At 31.3% G+C, this 23,042-nt stretch overlaps 1 protein-coding gene and 1 long non-coding RNA gene across 3 annotated transcripts; one reads left to right on the top strand and one right to left on the bottom strand.

The window, feature by feature from the left end:
• LOC18595523 lies at positions 4,858-11,180 on the top strand. Of its 2 annotated transcripts, none has more exons than XR_001928302.1 (3): positions 4,858-5,127; positions 10,576-10,775; positions 10,854-11,180. It is a non-coding gene; the product is annotated as an uncharacterized LOC18595523 (long non-coding RNA). The 2 variants fall into 2 exon arrangements; XR_001928303.1 differs by lacking the exon at positions 4,858-5,127 and adding an exon at positions 5,796-6,029.
• On the bottom strand, positions 7,165-8,190 carry LOC108662383 (protein MIZU-KUSSEI 1-like). Its single transcript, XM_018122650.1, has one exon. It carries the CDS (start codon positions 8,176-8,178, stop codon positions 7,474-7,476), a length of 705 nt encoding a protein of 234 aa, XP_017978139.1. The 5' UTR covers positions 8,179-8,190; the 3' UTR covers positions 7,165-7,473.

Raw genomic sequence — 23,042 nt, forward strand, 5'->3', positions numbered from 1 at the left:
AAAGTAAGATTTAAAAACTAATAAATTACCTAATATTATGAAATCAAATGTTAAGAAATAATCATTAATTTTTTGAACTATAGGAACTAATTTAATATGCAACCAAAACTTTAAAAATTACGAGTGCATTAAAATTAGAAAAAAAAATTAAACAAAAATTGAACTGCACAATGTTGTACACAACTTAAACATAGTCATTATGTGTCCAATGACGAAATTAGGATTTCACATTTAATAAACGAAAATAATATCTATAAAACAGTCATACCAAAAGCTCAATATTTGTAATGACGAAATTATAAAAGTTTTAAAAAAAATAAGAAAAAATTATGCAATTATAAAATTTTAGGGGGCAAAGCCCTTACTAGCCCCCTCTCTCTACCTCTACATGTGTTGTTAATTGTCAATTAAGGATTATATTGACGAAAATACTTATAAAAAGGGTTTTGTTTATTCTAATACTAGAAATATAGATATCAATAAGTGATTTTTTTTAAGTATGATAATAAAAAATGTTATGCGACTCAAACTTTGAAAGTCACAAATGCAATTTACTCTTTCTTTTAGAATATCAATTGGTGTTTAGGACTTTCAGTTTCAAGACTTTAATTCATAATTTTGACAAATGGGTTTGAGTTTATTTGATGATATTGTTATGCAAAATTAGTTTACAAGTCTAGCGGTTCAAAAACGTGAATTGGATTCAGATTTTTTGTTCTAAATGTTATAAGAAAAGAAATGACATAATATTTTAAAAAGATTTCAAACTAGTTAAAAAAATTCGAATAAGTCCTTAGACTTTTATTACATTCAATTAAGTCTCTATATTTTTATTTAAGTTAAATAAACCTTTATACTTTTATCTTAAGTCAAATAAGTTCTTATAATTAATGATTGATTTAATCAAAATGTCATATGTCATATTATGTTACATGACGTTAATGTGGCATACTAACATATCATAATTAATAATAATGTGATATACTGACGTATAATTATTGATGAAAATATGACATATTACTGCGACATAATAACATAACCATGTGATATTTTTTACTTTTCACATTAATTTCATATCAAAACTATATAAATATAAAATAACAAATGGTATTTTAACTAATAGCAAATAGTCAATCACCAGACATAAGGACTTAGTTTACTTAAAATATAAGTACAAGAGCTTGATTAATGTTATAAAAAAATAAAGACTTATTTAAAAATTTTTTGAATAGTTTAGAGGTTTTTTTTGAGTATTATACTTAATTGATACAATTATCCCAACACTAAAAATTATTTTTATGTTAAAGTTAAATGTTAATTGCATAGTGTATTGAATATTTACTATAAAAAGTTGGAATATTTAATTTACTATTTTATTCATACTACTATAAGAAATGCTATTTGTTGAAAAGGAATAAGGAAAATGAAAGAATACCATGACATCATTGACATGTTAATATGCAAGGCATTTTGTGGGAATATTGGCAAAATTAGGCAAACAAAGGTTTGGATTTGTAGCTTTAAAAGCGTATGGTTGGGTCAATTTAATATGGAAGGAAGCGTATTTCATAAATGCTAACACACAGTGGGTCCTGCTCCCTAGGTAGTTGCATCAGATTAGGTGAATCAATCTCAATCATGCTCATTGTGGGACTTTCTTTTTTATTCCAAAAATAAAAAAAAAATTATGTATTAATTATTTAATCATATATTTAAATATATTGATGTGGGTCTTTTAGGATGATCAATCGTCGGATTCGATAGGTTCGGCCTTAAAATTTTGATAATTGATTTTAATTCTAAATAAAAAATAATTGATATTGACCGAATTATACCATAAGACTGAAAATAATTAAATTGATTTTATATCAATTGATTCAATCAATTCGGTCGGTTCTAACTAGTTATAATATTCATATATATAATGTTTAAAAAACTTTACTCAATGTTTCATTAATAGAACTTAAATGCCTTTAGTTGAACCGTGTAGATATTTTAAAACTATTCGTAATATATATTAAATATATTAAAAATATATTATTAATGATTAATTTTTTGATCCATTAAGTTGTAAATTTGAATATGAAAAATCGATCAACATAGTAGAATGAATTATCTTTCTTAATCGATTAATTTCAAAATCGAAAAAATTAAACCAAATTGATTGATTTGAATTGATTATTTCGATTTGCATCGATTAATGCTCACCCTCAAGACTCTTATTATAGGATCATTAACTTCTTTTTGTCATTTATATTTTGTGAAGTGGGTTCACCTTCTTTTCTTCATGATTTTGCTCATTGGTTTTCTTTTTTCTTTTTCTACTTTGGTTTAGCTTTTGGAGGAGAACAGTTATAGGAGTAAATATAATATAATTTACTATAAATAAATTATCTTTATTTACTTTCCGGGAATCATAATAGTGCAAGAAAATCAATCACAAAGAAGTGATACCCATAATCCAAAACAATAATGCACAATGTGCATAATTGGTTTATTAGAAGATTTTGGCCAAGAAAATCTTGTAATAAACCAATTATGCACCTTGTGCATTATTGTTTTGGATTATGGGTCTCACTTCCTTATGATTGAACAATAATGCACAAGGTGCATAATTGGTTTATTACAAGATTTTGGTGAAGAAAAGAAAGTAAATACAATTGAAATTCCAAGCACATATTAAAATTATACAAAATTTGCGTATAGAATCTATAAAATTGTTTTGAAAATATGATAATAGGAACACAGACAGACAACATTAATAAAAATTTCTTTTATTAAATGGGTTTTATCCATGTGCCTGACTAAAATCTATTAGTATATAAATGATTTAAGTTAACAATTATCTTAATTCTCAAATCCGAATCTTACTCAAAAATGTATTGAGCATTAATTTATTATCTACAATCTATCTATATTCATTTATGATCATATAAATTAATCGAAACGATAGTCGATTAAAACCTGACCAATGCCTATCTATATTAAAATAAACTACAATATTTAAATAATGACAATGAACGAAAAATAAGGAAAAAAAGAGGGAAAGGTAAAAATAATAATTGAGAGAAGTAAAATTAAATATGAAGTTAAAAGGTCATTTATCAAGGCTAGAAAATAATAATTTTGTTTTGATTAGCTTAAGTCAAGTTTAGGGTTTTATGAAAATTGATAAATTTAATTAGGTGATTAATCATATCTAACAAAAAAGAGAATGACGATAACTTTTTGTCAAACAGTTGGGTTACCAGACTTGCATATTATCATGAATTTTTAACATTACAATATGTTTCAATTTTAAAGTTGTATAATATTTTTTAATATATTAGATCAATTTTAAAGTTGTACAATTGAAGGGATTAACAATTCAGTGCAAGGAAACCCAAATGCTTAGAGAAGTTAATGAAGAGGCTGATTGGTTAGCTAAAGCTGGAATTAATAGGAAAGACAGATTGTTGTGTATATTGGGTTAGTAAGGTGTCAATTGAGTTGAGAAGTTTGTGTTTGTGTGGAAGTAAATCTTTTCTTAAGGAATGTATATAGTAGTTGATCTAAATTTGATCCTAATGTGATCGAGTTTAAAACAGTAAGGTTGCTGGAGGAGTGGTTGGGCTGAACACGGCTTGGTGGTTTAGCTGAACATAATTTCTTCACTGATAGGAATCTGATCTACGTTGCTTTTGGATTTTTAAAGGGCATATCTTCTGTCGGATAGCAAGTGGTTCGAGTCTACAATTGGACAGCAAGTGTTCCGTACATAACTCAATTTGTCTTGTATGTGATTAGGCCTGGACGAATCGGTCGGGATTTTATATCACGATTTGGTGTATCAGTCAAGTTGGGTTTTGCAGTTCTTGACATTCAATATCATTAATTTTAATGTCTTTAGGATTTGGGGTGGTATTTACTTTTATTTTTTATTATTTTGGCATTTAAGAATAAAATTTACATATTTATAAAAAAAAATATTAGATCTATTTGAAATAATATTATATGTATAATTTTATTGTTTTTAATTTTAAAATTATATAATATTATCTAATGTATTACATATATTTAAGATAATATTATAAGATATTATTTTAATATATTATTATTTTATATAAGTAGTTTTATAATATTATAAAATTTAATATTATTAACTAATTGAATAGTTAAGATTAAAATCTAATTATGATTATTAAATAATATCAATTTTATATTATAATAATGTTTAAAATTCTACTAAATTATTTTACTTTATGTTAATCATTTAATATTATTAAATTATATATATTAACTAGCATAATTCAACATAACATTAATTAATGAAATTAATTAAAATATGATTAATTAACGTCTTATATAATTATAGTATTTAGCATTAAATTATTTATTATTTTATATTTAATATCATGTTTATATTATAATATTTAAAATTCTTACTAAATTATTCTATGTTATATTAAATCATTTAATATTATCAAATTATTTATATTAAATAATATAATTTAATATAACATTAATCAATATTATCATTATGTAATGAAATTTAATATTTTAAATACCATTACTTAATATCTTATATAATTATAGTATTTAGTATTTTATAGTTATATTATTTAATATTTTATTAATTTTAATACTATCATTTTAATGATATTAATTTATAATGTGATTAATAATAACATTTAATAACACTGTTAGGTTATATTTATAATATATATAAAAGTAAGATAATTTATTAGGTCAATTGATCGACACATCAATTGAATTAATTTTTTTTGTACATCTTCTGTCAAAACGGCATTTTTTTGGTATTCGAAGAGTTTTTTTTTTACCCTTCTTTATTTCCCAGTCTGAATTGGTTCCTTTCTTAGCCTTGGTTTTTGCTGTCTTAATTTTCTTCATCTCATTTGTTTTCTTCCGAAAGCATCGCATCATTACATCGAACGAAAAGCATCCCACCTATCGTTAACCTCTCTTTTGCTAGTCAGCCAGCTACTGTTTCCTCCCTTGTCACTTCGGACTCTTTCTCTTTCGTCGATGCCTCTTCTCTCTCTTCCCACTCTTTCCCTTGATGCTGACGCCACCATTTGTTTCTCTTCTATCTGTGTCTTCCTTGCTCACTTTGGCTGAACAGTCAAGGTAAAAGATTAGCTTAATATTAGTGTTTTAGTTCTTTTTTTTTTTTTATCAATTTTATGACTTTGTTCTAAATTTATGTTTAATTTTTTTCTTTTTAATTGACTGATTTTCCCTATCAAGGATTTCTTGTGATAGGTAAGTTATAATTTTGCTTGGATTAACTTTGTCTAATTATTTCAGTTTCAATGTGAATCTTTTGCAACATTTTATAGTTTCATGTAAAAAGATAGTTTCAATTCTTTTCTTTGTTGTAAAGAAGAGTTGTCTTAAAGTATGAAAAAGAGAAGATAGGTGTTCTTTCTATTGCCTCTTTGATTTAAGCTTATTTGAATAGCTACTTTTTGATAGAAATTTGTAGTGTGCCATCAGGGATTCTGATGAAACAGTTTGCAAAAGAAAGCACTCATTTTGGAATGGGGTTTTACCTTTGATGCAATTAATGGTTGATGCTTACAGATGTTGCTAACATGGGATTGAAAATTCTTAGGTGATTGGCGAATTTTGGATGGTGTTTAATTAAACTGATTCTTAGTGGCTTTGATTAATGTTTTGTATTTATCTTTCTTTGGGTTGAAAGGGAAAGTTTGAGCTTGATAACCCTTTTTTAAAAGCGTGGTTGCCAATAGGCTATTGTCTTGGTCTTGGTCTTGGTCATCGTGAATATTTTGTTAAGGTATATTTCTGTTTAGAAGGAAGACAAAAAGCTTATAACCTTTTCAATATGTAAATAGCTCTGGAAAGTAACAAATTTCGAAGACAACTCCAATGAGTGTAAATTATTGTTCAACCTTTCTTTAGCTTCAAGATTAAAATCCCCAATTCTGTGATACTCATGCACATAAATGAATGATGGAACCATTGATGCTCTCAGGTTGAAGATTATCAATCAGCTTAAAGCCAATGTTAGTGTCAAACCCTGCTTTGTAAAACAATTATAATGTCATTCACATGCTCGATAGAATGTTTGTATATTTAGGGAGTTCGAGAAATCGTTAAAAGATGATATTGCCCCTAATGGTACTATTGAGTCGAGTAAGCCTCGAACTAGTTCAAATAGGAATTTTAATGTGAAATTAAGAGTTTTACAGTTCAGGGATGACTCAAAAATGGTAATTCGGAGTTCGAATATCAATTTGGAGTCAAACCAAAAATTTTACTATATAAGGGNTACAAAAATCTCTACCTCACTAAAGCTTCAAATATGTGTTCATCTACATATTCATACAAATATAGAATGGCAAGTATTGAGAAAGGATTGTAATCTCAAGTTGTCGGATTTCTAACACAGAAATCTTTTGCTTTTTCACAGTCTGGATCTCTGCATATGGCATATATATATACACACACACGAATCATATATTCTTTTGGTGCACTGTTTTTGATTCAATGAAGCTCATGAAATGTTATTCTCAAAGATTAGAATAATAAAGGGTTAAAACAGATTTGGGCAGCTGTCCATTTTCAGCTGCTAAAAATATTATATATATTATGCTGGTGCTATTCAGAAGTTTGAAAGAAAAAAGAAGAGAAAAAGTTGGACTTTGTTGCGCCTGCTAAACAATTAAAAAAATGGTGATGATGTAGAGGATGATGTTAGTATGTTTTGTTTTTGGTATGTTGGAAGTGTGAACTGTTCAAAATTCTCATGATCTGCAATGGCATTTTTCTTATGACTTTTACCTGGTTCATATATGCAAGCCTGCATGAGACATGTTGCTCTGTCATTGTATTATAATTAATCCTTAAGAAATTACCCCCAAGGGGGAAAAAGGGATTTAGTGCAGGTTACTGTTTTTAGGACAGACTGGTTCATCATGGTTTGCCGAAATTTGCATACTGAAATCAAGATATATATGATTTGTCGAGTGGTCGGGCTATTTGGATATATGCCAAATGGGGACAGCCTTGCCCACAGGGCAATAGTAATATCATTCTTCTTCTGGAAGAGGGAATGCGCTTTCGCTGTCTTGATGTTTACAGCATGTACTTGACAGAATGAAAATTCCATTCAGAATCATCCATGATACTGAAACCATATGGTAAAAATGGCAAATTAACTAGTTTCATTTTGAAGTAGAAGAGAAAAAAAACACTTCATAGTTAAACCTGATGATCTCTACCACTTTTGTTATAGTTACAGAAATCTAGTTTCCCTTACCCAGGCCGTACAGATGGTATTGTCACCTCCCCCCAAAACATAGATTTTTCTCAAATACAAAGGCTGTAAAAGCTATGCTAATGATCAGCACAGCTCAAAAAGAAGGGGACGGCCTAAAAACTGGTTACAGGACAACCCCCCACTAGACTCGAAATAAAAAAGTATCTGTGGAAAAACCAGAATCAAGGTCACGGCCGTGACCGGAAAAAGAAAACACTAAGCTCCTGACCAATGTTTCCATCCGGATCAATCAAATGGAATGATTCAGAATGAGATGAACCACGAACTCTATCAAAGTTAGCCCTCAGGTACATAAGTTCATCGTCATGATCGAGTTCCTTTCCACTAATCATTCCAGTACCAACAACAACTGAACCCATTAGCCTTAAAGCATCCATATCAGCTTTCGATGGCCTGCGCTTAAATGCATACCCAACTTTCCTTCCATTACAGTACATAGTCCACACTGGCACGGACAAAACTGAATCAGAATTCCCATCATTCCCTGAATTGGTGCACTCCAGCGCAATCCGGAGGATACCACCTTGCATTTCTCTAGCCAAAACCGCTGTTGGGACTGCAAACTCAAGGAGGAGAATTGGGTTGGTGGACTTTGAGTTTGCTTGAATACAAAAGCTCACTTTTCCCCTGCGATAACCAAAGATGGTACCTGTAATTACACTAGACGAAGTACAGACAGGTTGTGGATAATAGCTGCGAAGGTAATTTTCATGTTTGATCTCATGGTCGTCGACGAAGGTGCAGTTGCAGCTTGGAATGAGGAGTTCCATGAGGGAACGAAGAAGCCGCCATGAACGGACTTGTTTCTGGCAGTCAACTGACGTGACACCGTTGCTTATGTGGGTGGTGGCATCAATTGTTGGACAGGACATGTTTGCCTTATGTCAAATATGGGAGGCTAGCTTGTGGGTTGTTGCCGATGGGATCAGCCTTATATAGCAATTGAGATTTATCCTTTTAACCTGTTCTTTTGGTTGGTAGTGCCCAAATATACTTTTATTTTCAACAAAAAAAAAAAGAAAAGAAGGAAAAAGAGAGAGGAATGAAAAAACTAGTACAAAAGCCTTGCAAAGTCTCGAAAGGCATTCGGGGGAAAAATGTCTATTGAGGCTTTGCGGCGTTGTCATGGGCTCGATTGGGAGTTCCGGGTCGTGACAGTTAGTCTCTTTCTTTTATCTTTTATGTCTTTATCTTGATACATAAGCATACAAGTTGCTGAATATTTTGTCTGGGTGTTTTTGTTTTGATGTAAAAATAGTTCATTGAATGATTTCCTGGGACAATGTCATTCAAATTTGTGATTTATCGTTAAGATTTTGCAAATTCAGTGATTGCTTTTTGTGCTTTTGAGTGTTAATGTGAAATTTTTATTCTTTCCTGAATGCAATTATTATTTATCTGTGTGAACTCTTTGGGTATACATAGATTTTAGAGTCCCCTTGTAAATCCATTTAAGCCCATTGAGTCATGGTCTTTTAGTTTGCTGATGATGATTCTTTATTTTTACTAAGAGGAGAAAAACTTCTTCTTTATGTGGGAACTGGATATGAAGTTATATATTTAGTGAAAATTCTATGAAAGTGTTACTCCTCTTTCCAATGGATATTGAGTTCACTACATGATGAAGGAATTGAATTTGGATTGGGGAGTAATTTTACTGAATTTTGGATTTTGTGGTGACTTGTTTATTATATTTATTGTTGTAACTCGCTGATATTTGCTGTGTGTGTGCTTATCATTGAAAAGTTATGGCTTTTTGAGTTGAAATTGTGGTTGATTTGGCAAAGATTTGTAGATTGTTTGAGCATAAGAAAAGGTTTGACGACTATTTTTAGTTTTGGTTGAATTTTTGTTTTTATCTAGTGGGATGATATTGGCCTAGTACTTAAAACTGTAATTTGATTCTCTCAAGATGTTTTATCTACAAATGAGTGTTTACTTCAAAATTTAATTAGTTGCTTTGTTGTAATTCTCTTTGTTTGTATTTAATTAGGTTTGTGTAGAAAAGACTAGCCCATATTCCTAACCTTTTTTTTTGGAAAAATGTCAATTTTTGAATTGACATGCAATGAAAGTAGATCGAAAAAATTAAACTAGAATAAATCAAATTTTTGTTGTTTCACTTAGTGGGTATTTTTAATCTTTAATATATCTGGATAATGTAATCTAACATACAACGAAAAAGGGAAAATGGGTAAAATGTGTCTTACTTGGAACGGTGCATACTAAATCCTGGGCTGTATTTTTTCAAATTTTGTATGAATTAAGTAAATATTAGATGTAATTAATATTGAATACTTGTAATGGCCTCTTGGCTAAGATCAGATAAATTCCTGGAACGTGTAGGAGAATATGCTTTTTCTGCATTGGCTAGATTTTGGAGATTGTTTAAGTTTATTTCTCTTTGCAATTGATATTGTGACATGTTAGTTAATAGCTTTTATCTATTGAATTGTTTAGATTTAGGTCTATTATTCTATATTTTCTCTTGGTCAGTTTCAGCTAGTTACTAATTATCCATATAATTAACCATTTGATTTCTTTTTTACATACGTTTGCTTTTCCATCATAATGTAAAGCTTTTTGTAAGTGTTGTAAAGGGGCTCTCATGTGCATCATGTTAAGCTTGAGGATATATCTTCCAAGCAAGAACTGTATTTGTCAAAGGCCAATTATTTCATTTCCATTTGATTTTTGGAATAATTTATATTTCTTTGGATTACAATGGAAAGAATATTCCATGATCATCCTATTGCCCTTTATAAAACTGATGCAAACACTACTGTTAAGCATATTGGAATAACTTCAAAATGGAAAACTTTCAAGGTAGTTGCACTACTTCTTCTGCCTCACTTATTTCAATAAAACTCAAATTGTGTGATGTAAATGATATCTAACATTTGGTATTATATTTTACAATAACAACTTGCAACCATTGCACTAATATATAAACATGACTATAAGATCTAGACCCATGTGGTGAGCCATGTCTTAGCTTTGGTTAATTAAGGAAAGATGTTTCTAAACCTAGGCCAATTACACCTTTGTAGTATGTGATAGCTCTTTTGTTGTTCCTCCTAATTATAGTCTTCAGTCTAGAGTTAGGTGTTGCATCTCAGATATTCTATTTTTGTAGAAACACTTAGACATTGATGCATTAAACTGTAGAAAATAGAACAAGTTATATTTTCTGCATTTTTCTAACTACACCATCTTTCTCACTCTGATATCAAATATTAATAGTGTGCAATCTCAACATTTTTTTGCAGTGAAGATGGTTGCTAGATTCCTTAATTATTGGTTTAAAAAGGATAGCCAATGATGGGGAATTTCTTTTGGCAAGATAATGAGAACTTTGTGGATGATGGTATTCAAATAGAACCTTTTCAATCTGAACAAAGAAAGAGAAGAAGGATACTTTATTGTAGATGGGAACTTTGTTGAATATCGCAATGACAATGAAATCAAGGTAAATTATCTTATTGACTTGAAGCTTCTAAATTATTATATCAAAACTTCTATTTACAACCACATGGATTTATTGCAGGATGTGTGGGTTGATAATGTTGAAGCTGATACAAAATATATAGGAAAAACATCTGCAACAACAAACAATGAAGATAATAATGAAGTTGGGACACAAGATCTTTCCTTTCAAGACATTGGGATAATGAAAAGACGTATTGTTGATGTGCTCAAGCCTGGAGAAACAGTAATATTACATGATGATAGTTATTCTGTCTAAAAGAAAAAAAAATTCTTTGGTAAAAGGAATAATTGTGTTACATATTTGTTCCAAAATTTGCATTATGCTTTGATTTTCATGATACGAGTATACTTAGTTTATATTAGATTTTGATATATTTGCTGAACATGGATTTTATGCGCTTTATTTTTTTTCATTATTTACTTATTTTCGTTGTAATGATGATTACTCTTGACATCCATATTGATTCTAGTGAGGTGCTCATCAATTTTGAAAATAAATTGCATTTTCTAAAATGCTCACGTAAGGCATAAATTCTACTAACTTACTAAGATGTCAAGTTGTGTAGATAGTTTCTTCTAGATATTTTTTCTTTGTTTGATCAAACTTCAAAGTCACAATTGCTTTACAATGTGAGATGTAGAGGTTTTCACACTATCATTTTCAGTTTTAAGCTTTATCCCCTATGTACCAGATATTAAATTTTTTGTGATTAGGTAATTAAACAGATTATAAGGGCACAGTTTAAAGCTAATTTTAATTTATCTTGACAAGTCATGCAAGCTTTGAGAAGGTCGAAAGGAACTTCAAATAACAGAAAGGAGAAAATGTTAGTTGAGACAAAGCATGTATTTGACCAACTAACTGAGGATGCCATGAAGTTGATGGAGAATGGTGACTATAGTTTAGCAAATGGATTCTCCCTAAAATAGGTCATCTTAAGGTAGATCACAATATGTAAAATGAAATTTCCTTTTATTGTTCATTACACTAAAATTTATTACAAATTGTGTGCAGAATTAAAAAGTTAATACAATTCACAAAACTTGACAAGAAAGGGATTTTAAGAACAAGATACTAACTAACAATGTTCAATAGCTTCTGATATTTCTAGAAGGTCAACTTCTTTTTTATACATATTCAAATATAAAAAATAACAAGATTGATGGCTGATTTGTATACCTAAGAAACAACATTTACTAAATGTTATCATTAAATATTTCAGAATTCTTTGATTTGCTTTTATTTATTTCAGTAAAAAATACTTGAAAACAATAATTTTCAACTTTTAATACCTAGAGGATAGATTCATTTAATATTTATTAATTGTAATTTAATATTATTTACAACTATCTCCTATTATTCTGCATGAATCTGAATCCATACTATTTAGACATTTCTTTGATACATAAATGTTTAAATTCTAATAAATATCAATCCAATTCATTGAACAAAATAAAAAAAGTCAAGAAGGCCTACTCATTTCTCAATATACATAGCACATAGTTATCATTGAATAAACAAATACACAGAATTTGATAACCTTTATCCATTCATTTTATATATAAACAACAGATACTACTAGAAATTATTAACTATTTTATATTGATAGGATTTTTATATTATACTGTTGCGTTACATTCTACAACTGTTTATCTTAATCTACTAACAATACAGATTACATACTATCTGATTTCTTAATATTTTACTATATATTTAACAATATTTGTATAATCAACTTATTGTAAAAATGATTTACATCATGGTTTCAATATTTAACTTTTTTGCCCTACATCATTTGTTCTTATTGTATTTACATTATGCATTGGTAAATTAAACTTATTAAAGTTTGCTACAATAGGTAGAAATGGACCAACAATATCTAAGTGACTTAGAATTGTACAAACCACCAAAACTAGTGAAAAGTGAAGGTCATATGAATCTGGTAGTCAATAACAACACCGGATAATCCACAAACACTTCTAAGCTTTGATTTCATAATTGCTGATATCAAGGTAACTTATTAAAAATCAAAACCTTTACTTAAATGTTTCTTACAATATACTTTTTAAAATATACTAAAATACAACTTTATTGCATTTATTTCTAATAGAAAAATGTTGTTGGCTCCATTAGTTTTTGATGATAATAAAACATTTCTATTCATTTGTGTCTAATAACTTTACTTGAGCGTACAGGAAAATTAATGTATGAAATTAATAAATCAATCTTTCAAAGGGTATATTAAAAGAAAAAGAGAGATAAAAATAATCAGACATGACTGCTTAACAAGGAAGAAGCTCATTAGTTGAATAAGGAAGAAGCTCATTAGTTGAATAAGGAAGAATGTTGGTTGGCCAAGATTCAAATTAGATAAATGGCGGGCTGAAGAATATTGAGAAACAAAACCAACTTAGTCAACTAAGTGCACACTGCCAAAACTACCAAAGACAGGGAATAGAAAACAGAGACGACTTAGTCGACTAAGACATCAATTAGTCGACTAAAAACATTTGCCTGCAAGTTTGAAATCTGCACTAAAAGACAGAGTAACGGCTAGAACCGACTCCTAATTGTCTCTAACGGTTAGAAAACTATCAAACTCCTATTAGAGATGTTTCTCCAAGTATAAAAAGGTCTCCCAACAGTTAGAAATTAGTTTTTAGAAGTGTTAAAGAGATTTGAGTCACATAAGAGTTGAAAAACTAGAAAATCTCTCTTGTACCTTGTTGCACCTAAATGACTATTCTTTGTACTTGTATTATGCACTCAACCTTGTACCATTTAGATCAACTTGTGATCATATGTACTTTCTTTTACTTCTCTTCTTGTATTCTTAAAGTGAGGGATTCACTCTAAATGGTTGTTTCAAGCAAGGTTTGCTTGAAAGTGTTAAGGTTCTAACTTAGCCTTGAAAAGTTAGGTGTTGGGTTTTAGTTTAGCTTGTGAAAAACTAGTGTAAAAGGTTTTGGTTGAGTCTGCTAAAAGCCACTGTAAATCTTGGTGAAAGCTTGTGAATTTCACCAGTTCTTAGTGGATGTGTTGGGAAAATCCTTGATTGGATAATCAAGGTAGTGGATGTAGGTCTTGGACTGAACCACTCTAAATTCTGCTGTCTCTTATTTACTCTATTTTGTTTCATTTTCTTTCCTTCATTTGTCTTGCCCTTATCTAGACTTTGAGACAATATTTGAAAGAGCCAAATTATGCTATTCAACCCCTTTCTAGCACATATTATTGGGACCAACAAGTGGTATCAGAGATAATTCCTTGTTATTAAGGTTTAACATTTTTTGGGAGGATCCAAATGGCTCAACAAAAATCCATAGTTGTCGAGGGACAATCAACAAACAGACCACCTCTGTTTGATGGCTCTAACTATCTTTATTGGAGCACTAGGATGTCAATTTATATTAGAGCTATGGATTATGAAATGTGGAATGCCATAACTGATGGACCCTTTATTCTTTCAACGTTGAATATAGTTACAAATGAGTTGATGCCAAATCCAAGGTCTAAATGGACCGAGATTGAAACTAAGAAAGTCCAAACAAATTTTAAGGCCATCAATACATTGCATTGTGCCTTGACCCCAACTGAATTCAACAAAGTCTCAAGTTGTACAATAGCTAAGCAGGTGCGGGACAAACTTAGAGTAATCCATGAAGGGATTTCACAAGTCGAGGAGTCCAAAATTACCCTTTTGATACATAACTATGAAATGTTCAAAATGGAGCCTGGTGAAGACATCACCAGCATGCTAGATAGATTTACAAACATTATAAATAAATTGAGTCAGCTAGGCAAACTAATACCCGAGTATGAAATAGTTAAAAGACTTCTTAAAAGTCTACCAAAAAACTGAAATCCTAAAGTGACTACAATCCAAGATGCCAAGGACCTAAATGTTATTACCTTAGATGAGATTTGCGGTTCTCTCCTTACTTATGAGCTGAAGCTTAAAGAAGAAGAAGAAGAAGATAGAAGGGAAGTAAAGGAAAAAAAAAAGAGTATTGCACTGAAAGCCAGCATCCTTGAAGAAGAGCTGGAAGAGCTATCATGTGATGATGATGAAGAGTTAGCTCTGGTTGCAAGAAAATTTAGAAAGCTTAAAGAGGAAGAAGAAGAAGATAGGAGGGAAGCAAAGGAAAAGAAAAAGAGCATTGCACTAAAAGCCAGCATCCTTAAAGAAAAGCTGGAAGAGCTATCATGTGATGATGATGAAGAGTTAGCTCTGGTTGCAAGAAAATTCAGAAAGCTTATGGGAAGAAGAAATCAAAGACTAGCTAGAAAAGGGTTTAGAAAAGATCAAGGTGCTTCATGGAAGATCAGAAACAAAAATGATTCCAACAAAAAGGAAGAGTTGATTTGCTACAAGTGCAAAAAAACTGGTCACTTCAAGTTCGAATGCCTATTACTAAAAAATGAGACTCCAAAGAAAAATAAGAAATCTAAGAAAGCAATGGTGGCAGCTGCATGGTTGGACAGTGACACATCAAGCTCTGAAGCTGAAGGTAAAAAATCGAAGGAAAGAGCAAACCTCTATCTGATGGCACAAGATGATAAAATCGAGGTATCCTTATCCCCTTGTGATATTTCCATGGATGATTTACAAGAAGAGTATGATAGCTTTTATGATGAATTTGAAAACTTTTTTCAAAATATAAGATTCTAAAGAAAAAGGCTACATCTCTTGAAAATGATTTGGAAAAAGTGAGACAAGAGTTCAATTCTATTTTTGAGCAAAGAAATTTTCTGCAAGTTGAGTTAGAACACTCAAAAACAGATTTTGAGGTTTTAAAGCTAGAGTTGGAAAATAAATCAGAAGCTTTACAAAAAACGTTTGATGATAACGCAGCTCTCAAATCTTCAAAAAAAAATGCATACCACAAGAAGAATTCTGCCTATGCATCATCTAAATGTTATTATTGTGGAAAACATTGACATATATCATATGACTGCTTTGAAAGAAGTAATCTGCAAAAAGTTAGAAAAATTTAGGTCCCTAAAGGATCCTATATTGCAACTAACTCTCAAGGACTCATCAAAGTATGGGTACCTATAAAGAAAAATTGAAATTTTGGTTTGTAGGTTGAGCTGCACTTAAAGGAGACATGTTCAAGAGCTCAACTCAAGAAGAAGCAGCCTTAGTACATGGACAGTGGCTGCTCACGACATATGACTGGAGATAAAATGTTATTTGCTTAGCTGGACAAAAGAAAGAGAGGTACCGTATCCTTTGGTGATGATTCAGAAGGTAGAATTTATGGGATAGGTACGGCTGGTAAGAACTCTCAAACTCAAATTAGTCATGTGTTGTTAGTTAAGGGCTTAAAGCATAATTTATTGAGTATTAGTCAATTATGTGACAAAGGATTTATAGTATGTTTTGATTCAAATAAGTGTGAAGTAATAGACATAGGTACAAACAATGTGTCATTTATAGGAAAGAGATTTAAGAATATGTATGTTTTTTTTCTTGAGGATCTTGAAATAAATAGTGAAATATGCCTTGTTGCAAATGCTAAAAATGACAGCTGGTTATGGCATAGGAGATTAGGACATGTAAGCTTGCATACTACGTCAAAATTGATTAGAAAGAACTTAGTTGTTGGGTTGCCGAATTTAAAGCTTGAAAATGATAAAATATGTGATGCTTGCTAACTAGGAAAACAAGTTAGAACATCCTTCAAGACTAAGAAGATTGTGTCAACATCTAGACCTCTTGAATTATTACACATTGATCTATTTGGTCTAATAAGAACAACTAGTCTAAGAGGAAAATCTTATGGCTTTGTAATAATTGATGACTATTCTAGATATACTTGGGTTTATTTTCTTGCTCATAAGAATGATGCTATATCAGCTTTTATAAGTCATTGTAGGAAAGTAGAAAATGAAAAAGGACTAGCCATAGGTAGCATAAGGAGTGATCATGGAGGAGAATTTGAAAGTGATGAATTTGAGGAATTTTGCAATGAAAAGGGGTTGGATCACAATTTCTCTGCACCTAGAACACCCCAGCAAAATGGAGTTGTAGAAAGGAAAAACCGAACCTTAAAAGAAATGGCTAGAACTATGCTATGTGAGAATAACCTACCAAAATATTTTTGGGCTGAGGCAGTGAACACAATAGCTTATATACTTAATAGAGTCTCAATAAGAACCATGATATCTAAGACACCATATGAACTTTACAAGGGTAGGAAATCAAATATTTCTCACCTTAGGAGCTTTGGTTGTAAATGTTTTGTATTGAACAATGAAAAACAGCCCCTAGGAAAGTTTGATGTAAAAAGTGATGAGGCAATATTTTTAGGATATGCATTAAACTCTAAGGCTTATAGAGTTTTCAACAAAAGGACTCTAAATGTTGAAGAATCAATCCATGTGATTTTTGATGAGTCAAATGATTTGTAAAAGGAAATACATGTTGATGATGATGATGTAGAAATCTTAGAAAAACAAATGGAAGAAATAAGCCTAGAGAACAATAAGAATAATGAAGAAAGCTCACCTAAAAGAGAAAATAAAACTCCACCTTTAGAAGATTTACAAAGAACAGAAGATCAGCATAGTGATCTTCCAAGAAGTTAGAGATTTGTAAGAGACCATCCATAAGAGTAAATCATAGGTGATATTTCTCAAGGAGTTAGAACTAGGAGAGCAACAAGAGAAACTTGTGAATTTTCAGTATTCATATCACAAATTGAACCTAAAAGTTTTGAAGTAGTTGAAAATGAGAAAAGTTGGATAATGGCCATGCAAAAGGAACTTGACCAATTCACAAGAAACCGTGTATGGTCATTGGTACCTAGACCTTCAAATCACCCTATTGTAGGCACAAAATGTGTGTTTAGAAATAAGGTAGATGAGCAAGGAAATGTAGTTAGAAATAAAGCTAGGTTAATAGCCCAAGGATGTAATCAAGAGGAAGGAATAGACTATGATGAAACCTTTGCACTAGTTACTAGAATTGAAGCCATAAGGTTGTTGTTAGCTTTTGCATGCTTCATGAATTTCAAATTGTACCAAATGGATGTAAAAAGTGCATTTTTAAATGGATTCATTCAACAGGAAGTATATGTTGAACAACCACTAGGTTTTGAAGATTTTGAAAAACCAGATCATGTTTTCAAACTCCACAAAGCCTTGTATGGATTGAAACAAGCTCCTAGAGCTTGGTATGAGAGGCTTTCAAAATTTCTGGTTGAAAAAGGTTATGATAGAAGTAGCATTGATACTACATTGTTTATTAAAAAATGTTTAAATGATTTAATTGTTGTGCAAATATATGTGGATGACATTATATTTGGTGCAACTAATGAGGCTTTATGCAAAAACTTTGCTAAAGAAATGTAAGGTGAATTTGAGATGAGCATGATGGGAGAGTTGAAGTACTTTCTTGGTCTTCAAATTAAACAAAGTGAGGAAGGAATCTTCATCAACCAAGAAAGGTACACTCAAGATATGCCTAAAAAGTTTGATATGCTAAAGCTGAAACCAATCTCCACACCAATGAGTCCATCCACAAGACTTGATCTTAATAAAAAAGGAAAGAATGTAGATCAAAAACTATATAGAGGTATGATCGGTTCACTACTTTACTTAACAGCAAACAGACTAGATATTCAGTTTAGTGTGTGTTTGTGTGCTAGATTTCAGTCTTAACCTAAAGAATCACACCTAATAACTGTTAAGAGAATTTTTAGATACCTCTTAGAAACTCAAACTTTAGGATTATGGTATTCTAAAGAATCATCATTTGATCTTGTAAGCTATTCGGATGCAGACTTTGCAAGAAGCAAAACTGATAGAAAAAGTACTAGTGGGACATGCCAATTTCTAAGAAATTTGCTTGTATCTTGGTCAAGTAAGAAACAAAATTCTGTAGCACTTTCAACAACTGAAGCAGAGTATATTTCTCTAGGTAGTTGTTGTGCTCAGATTTTGTGGATCAAACAACAATTGAGAGATTTTGGAATTAAAGTTCATAATGTACCAATCTTCTGTGACAACACAAGTGCAATCAATATATCTAAAAAATCTGTGCAGTATTTAAGGACAAAGCACATTGAGATTAGACACCATTTTGTTAGAGTCCATGTAGTGAAAAATGACATTAAAATTGAATTTGTGAATACTTTGCATCAACTAGTTAGTATTTTTATTAAACTACTGAATGAAGATAGATTCTGTGAAATTAGAAGAAATCTAGGTATGGTTAGTCAGCAGAAATTGTGAGAAAATCTTTGGCTCATGGACATGAAACAGAATGCATTTAGTCGACTAAGATGAATCTTAGTCAACTAAGAGTGTTCTTGTAGCATTAAATAATAAGACTCAGTGAATAAAATAAGGAAGGAATAAAATAATACAAAGAATGTGTGTATTGGGTAATAAGGAAAGAAGAAATACTGCCTAAAATGAATAACCAAAATTTAGAGGGAGTTTTAAAATTTTGAGCAAATAGAATAGGGCAATATTTAAGGGGGAGGTGGACGGTTCTTCTAGGAATTAACTACTGACAACTTCTCTTTGTCTCTCCCTTGAAACCCGAGCCTTTGAAACTGAAACCCATCTCTTCACATTTTCCTCTGAAATCGATTCAAATCCTTGCCATTTAGACAAAACCCCAATTAGAAAAATTCTTGGTTCAAAATGAGTAAAACCTCACAGAGTAAAGAAATCATTGAAAAGAAGAAAGGAAAAAGGTCATTGGAAGAAGGGCTTGAAGCAGAAATACTGAAGAAGAAACAGAAAATTGTGTCTGCTTCATTGAAAGAGATATATGAGAAACTAAAAGAAAAGAAGTAGAAAATAGAAAGAAGAAGGACAAGGAATCCATACTCAAGAAAGGTACTAGCTTTTCTTCTTCTAAGTTTAGAAATAAAATGCATGAACTGAGGTTCATAAAAATTTAGAATGCACCTATTACTTTTGGAAAATATATTGACTGGAAGAGTTTTGATGAGAATTTAGAAATTCAGACTAGTTTATCCGACTATTTTGATGAACTGAAACTGAAAGAATATAACACTTTTAAGAATAGATCCTACAGTGCAAGTCTGGTAAGGAGTTCTATTCCAGCATTGCTTTAAGAGAAAAAGAATTAGAGGATTTTGACGACTATGTCGAAAATGGTCTGAATGTGTATTTGAATGGGAAAGAATTTGTTGTCACTACTGATGATTTAGGTAGCTTACTGAAAATTGAGTGTGAAGAAGGAGAGTATGAGTTCCCAGAGAAATATGATCCCTCATCATTATGGGAAATCATCACTAGGAGGAAGGAAAAGTATTCTTTAAAGAGCAATCTTGGTCTGATAATCAGCCCTCAGATAAGGATTCTGCACTACTTTGTAACAGCAAACATCCAGGGCAGAAGTGAAAGTTTAAGTTACATTAGCCTTCAAGATCTTTGGCTGATGGAACATGCCTTTAATAGGGTTGCTTTGAATGTAGGCAGATTTATAATTGAAAAGATGAGAAGTGCATGCAAACTTGAAAAAATCAATCTACCTTAAGGAAATTTGATTACATCCTTATGCAAAAGAAGGGTGTCTGAGCAAAAAGATATGAATTTGATATGGTGAAGAATAGAGACTAGGCTATCTACTTGGTTAGTCTAACTAAAATGGGTTACAAGCTGGATGGTGAAAAATTTACTAAAACACCCAAGGTCTCTACAATTTCAGCACCAACTGAGGCACAATCATCTCAATTTTCTAGTGAAATGATTTTTAATCTATTGATAAGGATAAATGGAAAGCTCATTGATCAAGGAGCTAGATTACAGGAAATTGAAGAGAAAATTGCTGAACTGGAGAATGAACTGAAAGGAAAAGAAAAACCATCAGAACTAGCTACTACAGATTCCTCTGAAACACCAAGTGCTTCACCAGCACAGCAAGGTGCTGAAAGTTTAGGCTTGCAAGCAGAAGGGTCTGATTCTCATGGTGTAAGTTATGGTGTTTCAGTTGAAGGTCATGAGCCAGAAGAGGAACAACCAAGAAAATCACCTTCACCTGAGTTACAAGATAAGGATGAATCTGATCAGGATACTGAAGTGATTGCATCTGAGCAAGAAAATACCCCCACTAAGCCTCAGCCTCAACTAGAACCTCAACATCTCCTCCACACTCTGAAGAGGTTTCAATCATGAGTTTGTTCCAACAAATGGTTCAGGAAGAACAAGTTGAGAAAGGGATAGTTAAGGAAAAAGCACAGAAAGCAGCTTCTCCATCAGTTCCTAAAGTAAAAGTAAAATCTGGGAAAGAGAAGCACAAAGTCACTATACCATCACAAGAGAAGGAAGCCACTGCAGCACCACTGATGAGGAAGAAAACTATGGCCACAAAGACAACATTTCTCAAGAGAAGAAAGTCTTCTTGATTGGCCGAGAAATCTAAACTAGCTCCAGTCTATTCTCCTCAGCATCTAGTCAATGTCTCTGACAAATCCTCACCAGAACCTTCCCCTAAAAAATCATCACCTCTAAGAGAACCCTCTCATTTTCTTCTGAATCCTTTTTATGGCACTAAATCCTCACCCTCTAACACCTCAGATGACTAGAAACCCATTGATTTGATGTTGACAAAAAGAGGGCGTAGAATGGCAAAACCAGGGTTGCAGGAACTAGAGTAGAATGGTAGGAACTAGGGAAGCAAGAACCTGAGAATTAATTAAAAAAAATGTTAGGATAGAGGTACCAGGAATTATCAGAAATGAACAAGGGGCGTTTTAAGAATATTAACCGTTGTTTTTGTTTTCCTGCTAGTTATGCCATGATGGCACTTGAACACTTAGTTTTAATTTTGTTATCTATATGGTTGTTTAACAAATGGATGCTAATATGATTATGATGTTTAACTACTAAAAATTGAAGTTTGCTGATATTTTGCTATCCTTGGTATTTTTACTGTTGTTGACGAAATCTGCTGCTGCATTAATATTGAATTATATGCTAACAATTAATTTCTGTGAATAATTGTTATTTGTGAATAGATATAGATGCTGTGTATAATGTATCATTTGAAACATAAATGATGAAGACAAAATCTGATATAAATTAACTGTTGACCGCTGCTGGAACTTTATTAAAAATCTGTCAACACTTACTGCTGAAAGTTTAATGACAATTTGTTAATACTTACTTGCTGCAAATCACTCTATCTTGCTGCACATATATATACTCTAAATATACAATGTCATTTTCTGTATAACAAGAATAAAATTTGCTGGAATAAAGTAAGCAAAATATGCACACACTATGGGAGAGTATATGCTTAGGGAGAGCAATCTTCATTTTCTACAGAAACTAAAATGAGTAAAAAGACACTATGCTGTTAATCAAGGAATGTTTTGTCATCATCAAAAAGGGGGAGATTGTTGGCTCCATTAGTTTTTAATGATAATAAAACATTCCCATTCATTTGTGTCTAATACTTTTACTTGAGTGTGCAGAAAAATTAATGTATGAAATTAATAAATCAATCTTTCAAAGGGTATATCAAAAGAAAAAGGGAGATAAAAATAATAAGACATGACTGCTTAACAAGGAAGAAACTCATTAGTTAAATAAGAAAAAATGTTGGTTGGCCAAGATTCAAATTGGAAAAATGGTGGGCTGAAGAATATTGAGAAATAGAACCAACTTAGTCAACCAATAAATGGGTTAGTCGACTAAGTGCACACTGCCAGAACTGCCAAAGACAGGGAGCAGAAAATAGAGACGACTTAGTCGACTAAGACATCAGTTAGTCGACTAAGTGCAAGTTTGAAATTTGCACTAAAAGACAAAGTAACGGCTAGAACCGACTCCCAAATGTCTCCAATAGCTAGAAATGTCACTACCCGGAACTCCACATCGAGCCCGTGACAACCGCCGCGAGGCCTCGACAAATATTTTTCACCTTGAATGTCGATCGAAACCTCGCAAGGCTCTCGTATCAGCTTTCGCACTTACCCGGTGAGTAATAGTAATCAAATATCAAAATTCGAAAGATTACAAATCATTTCCAAATCAGAACATAACATATTGTTTTCTGGCTCACAAGGGCATTTTCGTCATTTTTTTTTCAAAAATCTCAAAACTTGCTAAAAATGTAGTAGGTAAGCAGAAAATATATATTTAATGATTTAAAAACAAATTAAGTATCTAAAACGTTCATTTGAAGTGAAAATTTGACCATTTGAATATAATAAAAATATTCAATAAAATAAACTATTTTCTTGTAAAATAATTTTC

This window comes from Theobroma cacao, chromosome 6 (assembly GCF_000208745.1).
Source record: "Theobroma cacao cultivar B97-61/B2 chromosome 6, Criollo_cocoa_genome_V2, whole genome shotgun sequence".
NCBI classification, from domain to species: Eukaryota; Viridiplantae; Streptophyta; class Magnoliopsida; order Malvales; family Malvaceae; genus Theobroma; species Theobroma cacao.